This window comes from Nestor notabilis, unplaced genomic scaffold, assembly GCF_000696875.1.
Source record: "Nestor notabilis isolate BGI_N333 unplaced genomic scaffold, ASM69687v1 scaffold3570, whole genome shotgun sequence".
In the NCBI taxonomy this organism is placed as follows: Eukaryota; Metazoa; Chordata; class Aves; order Psittaciformes; family Psittacidae; genus Nestor; species Nestor notabilis.
The window spans coordinates 94,963-109,259 of record NW_009910501.1 but is presented as its reverse complement, the minus strand read 5'-3'; the positions used below and the strand labels follow the sequence as shown (position 1 = coordinate 109,259).

General features: G+C 36.4%; 1 protein-coding gene across 1 annotated transcript in view; it reads left to right on the top strand.

Annotated features, from left to right (window-relative positions):
* The window catches only part of COL12A1 (collagen, type XII, alpha 1), a 59,946-nt gene that overhangs the window by 19,598 nt on the left and 26,051 nt on the right, over positions 1-14,297 (top strand). Inside the window, exons 22-35 of the mRNA XM_010010294.1 lie at positions 907-1,036; positions 1,235-1,354; positions 1,782-1,928; positions 2,715-2,831; positions 3,238-3,384; positions 3,840-3,914; positions 4,464-4,603; positions 5,666-5,789; positions 5,982-6,125; positions 8,356-8,520; positions 9,697-9,735; positions 9,825-9,963; positions 12,097-12,239; positions 12,607-12,716. Coding sequence (XP_010008596.1) covers positions 907-1,036; positions 1,235-1,354; positions 1,782-1,928; positions 2,715-2,831; positions 3,238-3,384; positions 3,840-3,914; positions 4,464-4,603; positions 5,666-5,789; positions 5,982-6,125; positions 8,356-8,520; positions 9,697-9,735; positions 9,825-9,963; positions 12,097-12,239; positions 12,607-12,716 — 1,740 coding nt within the window. The remainder of the gene's footprint in view (positions 1-906; positions 1,037-1,234; positions 1,355-1,781; positions 1,929-2,714; positions 2,832-3,237; positions 3,385-3,839; positions 3,915-4,463; positions 4,604-5,665; positions 5,790-5,981; positions 6,126-8,355; positions 8,521-9,696; positions 9,736-9,824; positions 9,964-12,096; positions 12,240-12,606; positions 12,717-14,297) is intronic.

Genomic DNA, 14,297 nt, shown 5'->3' with positions numbered 1-14,297 from the left:
TGACTGCCACCAGCCAAAATGTAATTTGTTTGGAGTGCTATTAAAATGCTATTACTGCTTATATATTATTGCATTGGGCATGCTAAAAAAACATTATTTGAAAATGCCTTGGTGGATCTGTTAATCAAGGCACTCATATTTTTCAACACATACATCTTTTTTGTAGAAAATACTTGACATTTCATAAAAACAGCAAATCTCAACAATTTTTATCAATAATGGAAAATGTTGACTGGGACACACTTTTCAGATAGATATCTCAAGTTACTTTCCATAGTTTCAGTGCTTTATGGCCACTTTATGGAGCAGCATCACTTTTTGTATTATACCTGTGTTTTTTTAGAAGGGAGCAATAGTGCATGGCTGCACCAGGAAGCCGGGGAGATTGAAAGATGCATAAATAGGTGTGTTTTTACATATAAAAATATTTAGAGCTTCCTTTTCAGGCTAACTTGTTTCTGCCAAGAAAATTATATCCTAAGATGAGGATAATGAAAAGGTAGAAATGAAGCTCATGAATAGCATGATGACTTTTGACTGCCATCCCCATTTTAGGATCTTTTTTCTGTCTTTTCTGTCTCCAAGCACATCATCATGACTTTTTCTTTTCTATGAGGGAACAGACTGAAATCTTGGTGATGAAATGCAGGATCTCAGTCTGATGTGAGGGCAGGGACTGAAGAGTCAATTTGATTCATCTTTTTGATGACGACAGTGTTTTATAATTTAAAGTAACAAATACTAATAATTGTTTATAGGGTATAACCCTTAAAATACCCCAAGTGACTATCTACAGTGAATATAAAAAAAAGTGCACCAAGAGTCAAAACAAATTTTTGGTTGCTGTCATTATTGATCAGATACAGGACTGTGAGTTTGTTTACCTCTGTTTCTTTTGTGTTCTAGACAACAGTTCCTGGGATAAGAAATAATGTAATACTACAACCACTACAATCAGATACACCATATAAAATTACTGTTGTGGCTGTGTACGAAGACGGAGATGGTGGACAACTGACTGGAAATGGCAGAACTGGTAATTAGTTTTACTGTTGTATATATATATATATTTTAAATTTAAGACACATATTCCTTGAGCACTTCAAAATTGTTAAGGTTTCATTATGTCAAGTATGTCTTTGATGTGATTATTACCTGACAGAGTTACAATGTAAGTTTGTAGAGGTTGAAAAACAATCAGTAGTCTAATTAGAGTGGTTTTCTTTCTTTTTAGTTGGCCTGCTTCCTCCTCAGAATATGTATATAACTGATGAATGGTATACACGATTCAGAGTTTCCTGGGATCCTTCACCATCCCCTGTTCTTGGCTATAAAATTGTCTACAAACCTGTGGGTAAGAAAGCCTGTTCGTTCCAACGATACCACTTTCAGAATAGTGAGTGGCTAATGGGTAATTCGAAAAGAAATCATATGTATCATAAAGTGTTTGTGTTAAAGGATTTCTTTCTTTTCTTTGCTTATGGATTTTCATACAGTGTTTCATACATTCAATTACAGAGATTGAATTGTATGTTTAAATTTTAATACAGTGATTAGACAAAGTTCTGGATCAGATTTGGCTTTAATCTCTTTAATCTCTTTAATATCTCTTGTTCTTCTGAGGATATGAACTGGTGTATGTGAGATGAGCATTGGATTTTTAGGTATTTAGGTACTAAAGTCCTTCAGAACCTTGTTTTATGTGACAGTACAACAATATGCATACTTTTCTGTAACTTAAATCAAACACAAACATAATTAATGCTTCCTTTCAATTCAAGGTTCAAATGAGCCCATGGAGGTTTTTGTGGGAGAAGTGACTTCCTACACCTTGCATAATCTGTCTCCCAGTACTACTTATGATGTGAATGTTTATGCCCAGTATGATTCTGGAATGAGTATACCTTTGACAGATCAAGGCACTACATGTAAGTAAAAATAATTTTGTTGTAGTCATGCTATATACATATGTTGCTCTGAGATAATGTTGATTAAGAGAGGCTTTTTAAGGCTGGTTGTTAGAAAGGCTGAATATCCTCTCAAAGAGAATATCTGTAATTTGTCTATGATGTAGACATAGGAAAAGTAATGGAAATAAAATCTTTGATTTGATGATATAAATTTTTCTAGTTTGCTTTCTAAAATTTTATTCAGCTATAGCTGGAGTCAATCTTTAACTGTCTCCAGGGTGCTACAGAATCTAACCATGCTAAGCAGGTCTAGGCTTTGTGCCGCTCTGCTTTTATCTCGCAGGAATGTCCAGTGATTGAAAGTTCAGCTTTTCAGAAGGAGATGATTTTGTTGATGGCCTCAGCTAAGAAACTTCTAAAAATTTCTTCAGTTAAGATGGATTAAGCATCTTGATTTTTGTTGACTCAATACATTCTTTTCATACTGCCATATATATGTGTCTGATTCTCATTTTTGAAAGCTTCTTATTTTATAAAAAACTCAACTTACTTCATATGAAAACTCATAAAATGGGTTGTTACCCAATATGGGAAAGGTATCAGACTTGCAGCCTTTATAAATAGCTAGGTTGTGGTCTCTAGGGCATAACAGAAAATGAAGAGATTGGCTAGAACTGCTCTTTCCTTCTGTGGGTATTTAAAAAAAATCAAATTCTGGACCAGAACTACTAATATAATTCTCATTTCTGTGTACTTCATCCATTACATACTGTTTTCCAGAAAACAATTTATCTCTGTTCACAGTATATTTGAATGTCAGTGACCTAACAAGTTACAAAGTTGGTTGGGATACTTTCTGTATCCGATGGTCACCACATCGGTCAGCAACTTCCTACAGACTGAAGTTAAACCCAGCTGATGGTAAGTGCATTTAATTTTTTGCATTTTATGGAAACATAATTGTCTTATTTCAGCAACACCACCACTTATTTGAGATGATGGCAAGCACTCACCAGAAGCCGTGATACATCTGGTTGAGCTTTAAAGCTCTGAACATTGCCTGGTTTTGTGGAGTGGTGAAAGCTCTGCAAAGAGGGAGTGCTGCTTATTGTCAAGTTATCTTTCATTATTGGGAATCTGCTAGTTACCTAGGTTTCACAAATACACTGCAATGTTGGTCTAGAAAGGCTTTTACAGGACAAGAATAAGATGTCCCATCCACTCCAACCTCCTCTAAAGAGGTCTCTAATTTTTGCACTTATTTGTACACATATTAAAAGGGAAATAGTGGTTTCTAATTTTCTTTCAATTGGACTTTTTTTGACAGGTTCTAGAGGGCAGGAAATCACAGTACGTGCATCAGAAACGAGCCATTGTTTTACTGGCCTCTCACCAGACACAGAATACAATGCTACCATCTTTGTTCAGACCCCTAACCTCGAGGGACCTCCAGTCTCTATGGGGGAGCATACAGGTAGATAATAGATGCTGTGAACCTTTAGTTTTGACTGTAGAGCTTGTATCATCTGTAGAACTTGTCTTCCTCCTAAATGCCTTTCAATACCTTTTTTAAGTGATCTTCTTTCCTGTTTCTCTCAGTGTAATGTCAACTGGACTTTATGGCGGAAAGAAAAATTCTATGCTCTTCTTCAAACCAAGCGTTTCCTAATGGATGCATTATCAGAGTACAGTGTTACTCAGCTCATGTAAAAGTGTTCCTGTTACAATGAAATCATGTACCTTTGTTTTAACAATAGCTATAATCTCATTATTCTTATAATATAAAAATTTTTCTTTGCCAATGTTACATGGGTAAGATTAGTGAGAAAAGACTAGAGTCTTTCTGTGTGGTAATATATTACATAATCTAGAGCTTTTCCTTGAATTAAATAATGTATATGAAATAAAAATATTATTATTTCATTTTAGTCCTCAAACCTACAGAGGCACCAACTCCACCACCTACACCTCCTCCACCTCCTACAATCCCTCCAGCTCGGGATGGTATGTTTCTTTGCAGAATTATTCATTATTTTTGTGTAGTTGCTCTACTGCTTCAGAGTTTAATTCTATTTTTCATAAATTTAAGTAGATTTAAAGCTAGCACAGCATTTTAGGAAAATATAGAGCAGTTTCCTAAAGCCATCCATTTGCTCTCAAGCTTTAATAGATTTCAACATTTTCTGATTTAGAACAGCATTTAGGGAAAAAATGCATGATAGCCTATAGCTCTGGAGCAAGTCTGTGAGTCTGTCTGCCCTCGGGAGACAATTTATGTTTTATGTTAGTTGCTCAGCAAAAAAAAGAAAAAGTAATTTAAAACGTTGAAATTTGATTCTTGAGCTTTTCTTCACTTTTTGAACTTTTCTTTGAAAAATTTTAATAACTGTTTTTGTATTGAGCATTAGCCATCTGCCAGGTTGGCTGCATGCTAATAGAAGTTTGCTGAATATTTAGCATTCTTGGATTTTCAAATTTTAAAGGCAATGATGTGCTTTATTTCATAGTGATACGATTGATGTGTTTTAAGTGTTCTTTTTCTTGGTCTTTCAGTATGCAGAGGTGCCAAAGCAGACATAGTATTCTTGACTGATGCTTCCTGGAGTATTGGTGATGATAACTTCAACAAAGTAGTGAAATTTGTTTTTAATACAGTAGGAGCCTTTGACTTGATTAATCCTGCTGGAATCCAGGTAGGTTTGTTATTTCCATTGGGTACATTTTGGAGAGAAACTGAAGATTGAAGCTGAATTACTAAAGTTGCATGTGATTTGTCCTTTCTTTCAGAATGCTGTCATTTGTTTGGTATTAGATTATCGTACAACACGTGTATGTGTATGCGTATGTCATTATTTATGAAATGTATTGGTCATTTTGTAAATGCAAAGGGAATCCATTCTATCCTGAGAGGTTACTATTGTGAAAGATGAAAGTTGTAGTGTGTGTGAATCCTCCAGGCAGAGAAACTGGGTTGATGTATGGTCCACATATGGTCAATTATTTATATTTGTTTCTTTGTATAGGGTATCAACAACTGGAACACTGTCTTATATAGTTGTTATACACTAGGTTTTCTCTGTTTCATATCAGAAATCTGTTTTGGGGACAATCTGACTGTTCAGTGAGGGTTATGTTTTAATTTCTCAGTGCAAGAAAGAAGTCTTGTACATGTAGAGTCCTGCTGGCATGCCATAAGCCTTGTCTTATTGAGCTGCTTAGAACCCCTCTAAATAGGCAGAATCCCTTCAGGAGAGGCATTTGCAGAAGTCTCTTCATCCTATCCTAAAGATAGGTAATATGGGTCCACTAAACAGATAATTTCAGAATAAGCATTCAGTGATTGTATTCCAGTATTTAAGGCAAGATAGTACACAATTTTGTATATATCCAACTTTATTGACATTCATTGCCAAATTATTTCCTAAACAAACCTGGAAGAGGGCTTGTAGATACTGTGTGTCTGCTCAGAAGCAGAGAATAAGCATCATAATAATATACTGCATCATAATAATAGGAATAATTCAACAATATGTATTTAAGATCACATCACATTTCATACACGAACGAGAACGAAAGAAGTGTTGTGTGCACATTGCTTGGGTGATATCAGTGTATGTAGATATGTATGTGTATGTATGTGAAAAAGATATTTCAATTATTTAATGCTTACTAATATACCACAATAAATATTTAAACAGAGGCTGTTGGTCTGAACATGGAGGTGTGAGACAGCACTGTGATATATTCCATTTCAGGTTTCATTTGTGCAGTACAGTGATGAGGCAAAATCTGAATTTAAACTGAATACTTTTGATGACAAGGCCCAGGCCCTGGGAGCTCTTCAAAATGTTCAGTACAGAGGAGGAAACACGAGGACAGGTAATTCTGAGCAGCAATCATATTTCTTTAACATAAAATATTTTCAGAAACTGACTCATTATCCTAATATTGCATGGCTGAACAATCAGATTTTTATGTTCCTCTGTTTGTGCTGTGTGGCTGTTGTCCTTTCAAAATAATTCTTTCTCATGGATAATATGGCTGACTCCTTGTTCATTGTATGCTTTGCAGGCAAAGCCCTAACATTTATCAAAGAAAAGGTTTTGACTTGGGAGAGTGGCATGAGGAGAGGTGTTCCCAAGGTACTTGTTGTTGTCACAGATGGTCGGTCTCAGGATGAGGTGAGGAAAGCAGCAACAGTCATACAGCACTCTGGTAAGAAATTCACACTACCTGGCTGTTTCAGTTCCTGATGTGTTTAGCAATGAAATTATAAGTGGTGCTTCAGTTATCTGGGAATCCTTTACTCATAATTTATGGACACAGAAACATATTCTGAGTATTTGGGAAAAATGCAAAACTACTCAAAGGATTTAGAATCTCTGGGCCAGACTTACTTTTCTTTTCTCCAGTCTTCTCTCAGGGGAAGGATGTGGCTTCCCAAGGCTTTCAAGTAATTTCTCATGCATATCATTTCACATATGTGAATTTTGGTTAGTTCTTTCTCTCCTTGCTGTGTGGACCCCCAGGAACATAGGGAACTCTGCTCCATTTTACTGCTTTTGATATAATGGGCCTGGCTTTTTGAGCTTTATGTTTTACTGGGTATAAACCAGTGGATCTCCATTTAAAGTGTGTGCTTTTGGTGGAGCTGGGTCCGAACTGACTCCTTCATTGACTTTTGAGCTGAGGAACATTGCACTTCCTCTTCAGATTTGCTGAATGTGGTTTATGTGAATCTAATAATCTATTCCTGTCCCTGCACCCATCAGTTCTGCATATCAGTTCATGATTTGCCTGGAATTCTGTTCCCAGAGTAAGGAAATTATGTACTTCCTTACTGAAATCACAGGCATGTAAACCATCAGTGGTCATCATCCCTGGCTCTGTGACCTGAAAAAATCAGCTCTATCTAGAGGTTTTCTAAAGATGTCTGGCTACCCTATTCATAAAAGTCTCTAGTCTCCCTGGATAACCTGCTTCAGTACTTAACTAGCCTAATAGTCAAAAAGCTTTGCCTCGTGTTTCACTTATGTGTTTCTTCAGGCTAATGAAAATGTTGTCTTCTTTTAATTTACCTAGTTAACCAGGAAAGCAATTGATCACTTTCCACTGTAAAGGGCATTCATATTTGAAGCCTGTTGTAATTTCCTCATTCTGTCTTCTCTTTTCTAGACTAAACAAATCCATTTCCTTCAACCTGCTGTTGATCATGTTTTCTCAACCTCTTATTGTTCTTGCTCTCCTCTCTACTTGCTTTGGTTTCTTTGCATCTTAAATGCAAAAGCTGGGCAGAGTATTTCAGCCAAAGCTTCACCAGAATTGGTGACAGAGGAATAATTATCCTATTTCTGAAAGATTAAAAATGGAAATAAAGATAGCTTTGTAATTTGCAGTAAATGTGAATTCTGCATTCAACCTCCAAGTAGCATTTCCAATGTCTGTGCAATGTCAGTGAAATTTTGTGGGAGATTTTTTTCTATATAGTGCTGAATTGTTCAACGAGGGTTTTTTTTTCCTTCCTTGCTTTCTGGTATGGCAAAGACAGGTCAAATTATTACATGGAGGCTTAGGTGGGAGAAGGGAAAGGAAGGAATGAATCAGAGACAGAATTCTGTGAAGGCTTGGAGTTAGCAGGAAAAAAAAACTTGATATAGAAGGCAAGGAGATGCTAATTTTAGGAAAATCACCCTGACAAAGAAGGAGATTATGCTGGTACCCCTAGTGATATGACTAAATTCTAGGGTCTGGGTTCTTGTCATTTGGTTTAAGCCATCTAATAACTAAATGTCTAATCTAAGGTAATAACGTAGGGTCCTTTTGTGGCTAGTGAAGAGAACAACAGATATGCATCTGCAGACCATGGCTTCTTCCATCTTGAAGTTAGTGTCTTAGGGAGGTGAAATGAATTGCATTCTGAATTTGCCCATGTCTGTCTGTTGGTTGTAGAGGAAGACTAGACAACTGTCTTAGACTTGTTAACTTGGAAAGTAAAAAATGGTGAGATGAATACCACCCTAAGAAAGTGAAAGAGAAACTGAAAAGCATGCAGGAAATGGCAACAGACCGACAACTGGATAATTAATAGTCTGCACAGAGATTTTGCACACAGAACAGATTTAAGATACTGTAGAATTGAGAGAACTGTATATTTTGTATGAAAGAGTGATGAGACTATGTAGCCAAGGCTGTGCGAGATTGGATAATGCACAATAAAAATCAATGAAAGAGGGAGGAGAAAGTTTTGAAAGATTCAAAAATCAGTTTAATCCCTCCTGAGCTTAGATGGGGTTGAAGGATCTTCAGAATGTATGCTCATAATGAAGCACAGGCAAAAAACTAGGTAGAGCCTGAGGAATCAATGATAGAGATGGGTTGTGAAATATGACCTGAAAAATGGTGATGTATATTTACTACATTCAAGTAACAAGTGTTATTTTTACAGGCTTCAGCATCTTTGTGGTTGGTGTGGCCGATGTAGATTACAATGAGCTGGCCAAGATTGCCAGCAAGCCCAGTGAGCGTCATGTGTTTATTGTTGATGACTTTGATGCCTTTGAAAAGATTCAAGATAACCTTGTCACCTTTGTGTGTGAGACAGCTACCTCAAGTGAGTAGAAGACATTATTTTCCCTTTTCCCAAATTAATACACTGCCATTAGTCTTATACACTGCTACAGTTGTGTGGTGGGCTGACTTTGGCTGGATGCCAGCTACCCACCAAAGCTGCCCTATCACTCTCCCCCTCAATTAGACAGGGGAGAAAAATATAATGAAAGGCTCATGGGTAGAGATAAGGACAGGGAGAGATTTTTCACCAATTACTGTCATGGGCAAAACAGACTTGACTTGGGGAATTTAGTTTTTCATTTATTACTAATCAAATCAGAATAGGGTAATGAGAAATAAAACCAAATCTTAAAAACATCTTCCCCCACCCCTCCCTTTTTTCCTGGGCTTATCTTTACTCCCAATATCCCTTCCTCATTCTCATGAGCAACACATGGGGATGGGGAACTGGGACTGTAGTCAATTCATCACATGTTGTTTCTGTCCCTACTTCCTTCTCAGGGGAAAACTCCTCACACCCTTCCTCTGCTCCAGTGTGAGGTCCCTCTCATGGGAGACAGTTCTCCATGAACTTCTCCAATGTGAGTTCTTCCCATGTGCTACAGTTCTTCATGAACAGCTCCAGTGTGGGTCCCTTCCATGGGGTGCAGTCCTTCAGGAACAAAATGCTCCAGCGTGGGTCCCCCACACTGTCTAGGGGTGCTAAAGAGGTGCAGCTATAGTGTGTGATGCTGTTTTAAAATTATCGCAGTAAAGTTCAGTTGTTTACTCAAGTCAAATCCTTCTATGGCAAAAATGAGAAATTCTCAGGCCTGTCATGTGCAACTGTGTACTCCCTAACTGCCTCAACTGCTGGCTCCTGAAGAGCCATAAAAATTTGCAGTTTTTACTTGTGAATCTGACATCTATGATACAGCCTGACTCATGCTTTAAATATTCATGGAAAGACTGTGTCATTGTGCTCCTTTCTTCTTATGAATTAGATCTTAAAATATTTATTCCATAGAATTAGTTATAGTAGAAATGTTGTACAAAAGTAATGAGTACAGATTTTAACAGTACGCAGAGCAGAACACAGTAAGACAAATGTAAAAATGTTGGCTGATAATGCATAATAGCACAGACTTTTTGGTAATAAAACTTTATGAAGTACATATATGTTCATATCCTGTTAGGTTTTATCATTTTTAATTATATGTTTTTTCATGTCTTTTAGCTTGTCCTCTCATTTACTTGGAGGGTTACACTTCACCTGGTAAGTGTCTAATATTTTGGTGTAGGTTCATTTGTGTCTTTTCCAGCTCTACAGTGTTTTTAATTTTCATTTTCTTTTTGGATTTAAAGGTTTCAAGATGTTGGAATCATATAATCTGACAGAGAAGCATTTTGCTTCTGTACAAGGCGTGTCACTGGAATCGGGCTCTTTCCCAAGCTATGTAGCATATAGACTCCACAAAAATGCCTTTGTCAGCCAACCAATACGGTAAGTAAACTTGAAAGACTCATATTTAAAGCAAGCAGGTGAGGAAGGATTAGCAGAGTTTATAGATGACAGCATTAGTATGATGTTATGGAAGATGCATTTATTTAATGTTCTTTTTACTGAGCTCCAAGAAATATACTCCAAAGAACATCTATCATTGTTCTCATTAAATGCTAATCTATTTCTTCCATTGTGATCTGTTTGCTGTTAATCCAGTTGTCTGTTGTTCTCTTTGGATACTATACTTCTCAACCATTTGAACTGCATGTAATCCACGGTTTGTCCTTAGGCAGTTGAACACCAGCCTCCATCATACAAAAAGCTCAGTGCTTCTGCAGGGAAACAGTTTCAGTATGGAGGGATAAGCACCACTTTTTGCAGAGGCACCATCATACTGCAGTAGGTAGCACACTGATGCCATTAGGGTAGTTTCTCCTTTACTTGTGTTGCTGTATTTGGCTAAGGAAGTGGAGTTTTCAAGGGTCTGTGGTCTTAGGGCTTGATTATGGAGGGGTAATAAATATATGGTCATTGTTACCAACATTTTTTTCACAAAACCCCAAAAAGCACAGGTTTATTAAGAGGGGAGCAGTACCTCTCTCCTTTTCTTTTTACATTTGTTCCTCTCCCATCTATTTGAGTAAGTTTCAAAGAGTCATTTTGAGTCAGAGGAGATGCCTAAAGGTAGCCCATTATTCTTATAAAATTTGAGGAAATTTTATCTTCTTTCCATACAAGCTTTTGAAATCTGCAATTCTGCAAGACTGGGTAAAGATCAGATCACAGGCATGGGAGCTGAAGTATATGAAGTAATAACTTCTTTTTGCTGGCTTTCTCAGCTTACAAATTCAAAGGCAAAGGACTTGTGGACTTTCTGAGTTCACTGACATATCATTATAGCTGTGGGAGTGATAGGTTTCTGACACCCTGGATTTTTATTACCTAGGGAAGTAAAGATAATCCCAATTTTTCAATTCTCTGACATTAAGATAAACCTTGCATTTAGCAGGGTAAGATGATAAAAAGACAATAAAGAGACAGACTTCATATTTATTAAATTTTTTTAGAATGTTGTGATACATAGTCTGTTGTCTGCTGTAAGAGATGGAGTAGACTTACCAGTGTATTCTGGGCACTTATTTTTCATTAGATGCTAGAAAATAAAACTCACTTTAGGCTGAGTCAGCAAAGTAATAAAAGCATTCTGATCCTGATGGCATAGTAGTTTCCATATCTGAAATAACTTGGTATATGACTTATAAATAGTGTTGCTATATCTACTTCAATATTTTCATTCTTGCACTGTGCAGTGTGGTGATGTTGACTTAGTGATGTGGTTATTACTACAGTGTCCATAATTGTATGGGTGCATAAGCTTTGCCTAAAATACAGAGAAGCTCCTTTTTCCATTTTTGAGGTTTCTGTGTTTATATTCATGAGGCCAAATCCCCTTCTCAGTTCCATTATAATAGTTAAGGGCAAGCATAAGGTACCTCCTTTCTTACAGTCCTGCCTTCCCTCCCTTCCCCTTCAGAAAATGCTGGAGGCCATTTAATGCATGTTTCTATTTACTTTTGGCTTTCAGCTTGTCTAACAGTCTGAACATCACAAATCTAAAGCTCTGCCACTGATGCAGAGTCCAAATACATCACCAATTGCAGAGAATACAGTAAATATCTCATTCACTGTATCTGTGCCTCAAGGGCAGCAGTAGTTATGTGCTGTTTTCTGTTGCCTGTCTAAAACAGGCCAGAGCAATGCTGCAGTCCGTTTTTCTTTACTTATCATCAAGGAATTTTAAATACGTGTAGTTCATACAGAATCTTGCTACAAGAATACATCTCCAAGAGTTCTTGGTCATATTCTAGGTTCCTCCATAACCATGGTGCCTGGACCAATTGAAGACAGGCTCTGAGTCCATCTTAACAAATAATGTGGTGGTTTTTATCACAAAGTACTTTTTTAAGTACTTTGTTAAAGTTAAGTTAAAATTTAAGTTAAAATGCTCAGTTCCATTAAACACTGTGGTTTCCCTGTTACTCTCATGTCTTTTCTTTGAAAAAGAGAAAATTATGAAGGTCTTCTTTTCCTCATGTTTCCATGTGACAAAATATTTTCATATTGTCTTAACAGGGAGATTCACCCAGAGGGATTGCCACAGGCATACACTATCATTCTGTTATTCCGTCTTCTGCCTGAATCCCCCAATGAGCCTTTTGCAATTTGGCAGATTACAGACAGAGATTACAAACCACAAGTTGGAGTTGTGCTTGATCGTAAGGATGTTTATGTTTATTGCATATAGAATTAATACTTTACATTACTTTGCATGTGTTCTTCTAAAATATTTCCAAACCCAAAGCATTCCTACATGGTAAAAGGAATTTTTTTTTTTTAAGAGTTTTTTGTTTTTACTTTGTACATCAATTACTTTTTTATTTTTAACTAAGAATAGTTCACCTAAACTACCTTTAACTTTGGTATTACCTCTAAAACAAAAGGAAAATACATCTATGTTCTTATGGGTCATTAAGACCCATATAACCTGTGTTTACCCAATTGAGTGATATGCTACATTTTATCTGTAAGTGGTGTTTTCAGTAGTACATGTGAAATGAAATTTATTATTTTCATTTATTGCAGCTGCCAGCAAAGTGCTGTCATTCTTTAACAAGGATACAAGTGGAGAGGTTCAAACTGTAACTTTTGATAATGATGACGTAAAGAAAATCTTTTATGGAAGTTTCCATAAGGTAAAGGATTGAAATTACGAATTTTGCTTTCTAAAGTGGTGTTCTTTGAAAAAAAGATAAGCAAGCAGAAGTCACTCTCCGTGACCAGTCTTTATACTGTACTGTAAATTGACATAGAGACTTACAGATCATATAAAACAAGATCTCCAAAGTTACAGCTCTTCTTTGAACTGATGGAAAAGATTTGCCAAGATTGTGAAAGTGGGGGGATATATCTGAACAAGACGTCACCGCCTGATTCCTGACACGCGAAAAAGGAAAAATAAAAGATAAACTAGCAAGAATAGAAAAAGCAGTTGTGGTGAGAAAAGATTGGAGGGTAGGGTAATGGTTTGAAATAATTCAGAGAGGAGGAAGATATAACCACAGAAAGTACGTAGCTGTTGACTTATAAAGGCAGGAAACCAGTTTTTAGAGATGAATAGCACATTGAATAAGATTCATATGTTTAAAAAACATACTACATGTATATGGATGTTTTGTGTGTATGAATGTGTATTGATATATTTCTGGCTTAAATTCACTGGGCCTAAAATACTGCAAAGTAACGTTAACTGAGGAAACAACAATCATGGAAAAGAGCTCATAAGAGATTGTGTAATCTCTTTTTGATTTACAATGAAGCTCGTGTTTTTTGAATTGTCAAAATGGCTAGTGAAATCCTTACATGTTACTGCATCTGTCTTCAATTGTGATAGTTTTGTGCTTGCTTGTCTCATTTTGTCTCATTTTGTGCACCTAATTATAAAAACTTGATCCTGCCAGGCTTCCTTACCTCTAGTTATCAGGAAGTGTTTGACTCAGGCTACATGTATATATCTAAAACACAATTTAAAAATATTTTCTTTCTGTGTTAAGTATATATGTTTAAGATAAAGTGAGTTGTAGTTGCAAAATTTTTGGTCAGCTGAAATGCACATTCTCATCTTTTCATTTATCTCCCTCTTGTTTAGTTTAGTTTTCTTCTGATGACTAAATATGGCTAGAGTATAACACGTATTTTCTTTATGATACTCTCTCCTTCATGACTAATCACTACGAGCATTCCTTCAAGGATGCTGATAAGAGGTTGCCTCTGTCAACTTGCTGATACTAGAGGCCACATTGTCAACCTAGCTCTGCTAGGCTGAAAACAGAGAAAGGTAGCTGGTGCCAGCTATTGTGACTTCATCTGTTTAAAACACAGATGACTGCAAAAATCACACAGTAATATAAAAGCTATTGGTTTCCTCAGAATTTGACAGAAGTTAATTTCCCAAATTACTTCTTTGTTATATCCAATTATTCTTGTTTTATAGTTTATTTAACGGCTAATTGTTTTTGCATATATGAAGAAACGTTTATGCCATTGGCTTTGTAACTGGTACTTATGAGGAGGTTTGGATTGTGCCTGCTTTAGGCAGCTTCTATTTTGCCCTTGGCATTTGGCTTTTTGCCCCCCCCCTTTTTTTTTTTTTTAATATCTGGGAAGGAAAACTGAATTTTAAGGAAATGTGTTAATCTACTGGAGTGAGAAAAACTGTCAGTAAACTCTAGCATAGATATTGTTTTGGTATAAAAGCTGAGTCATCTCCAAGAAGG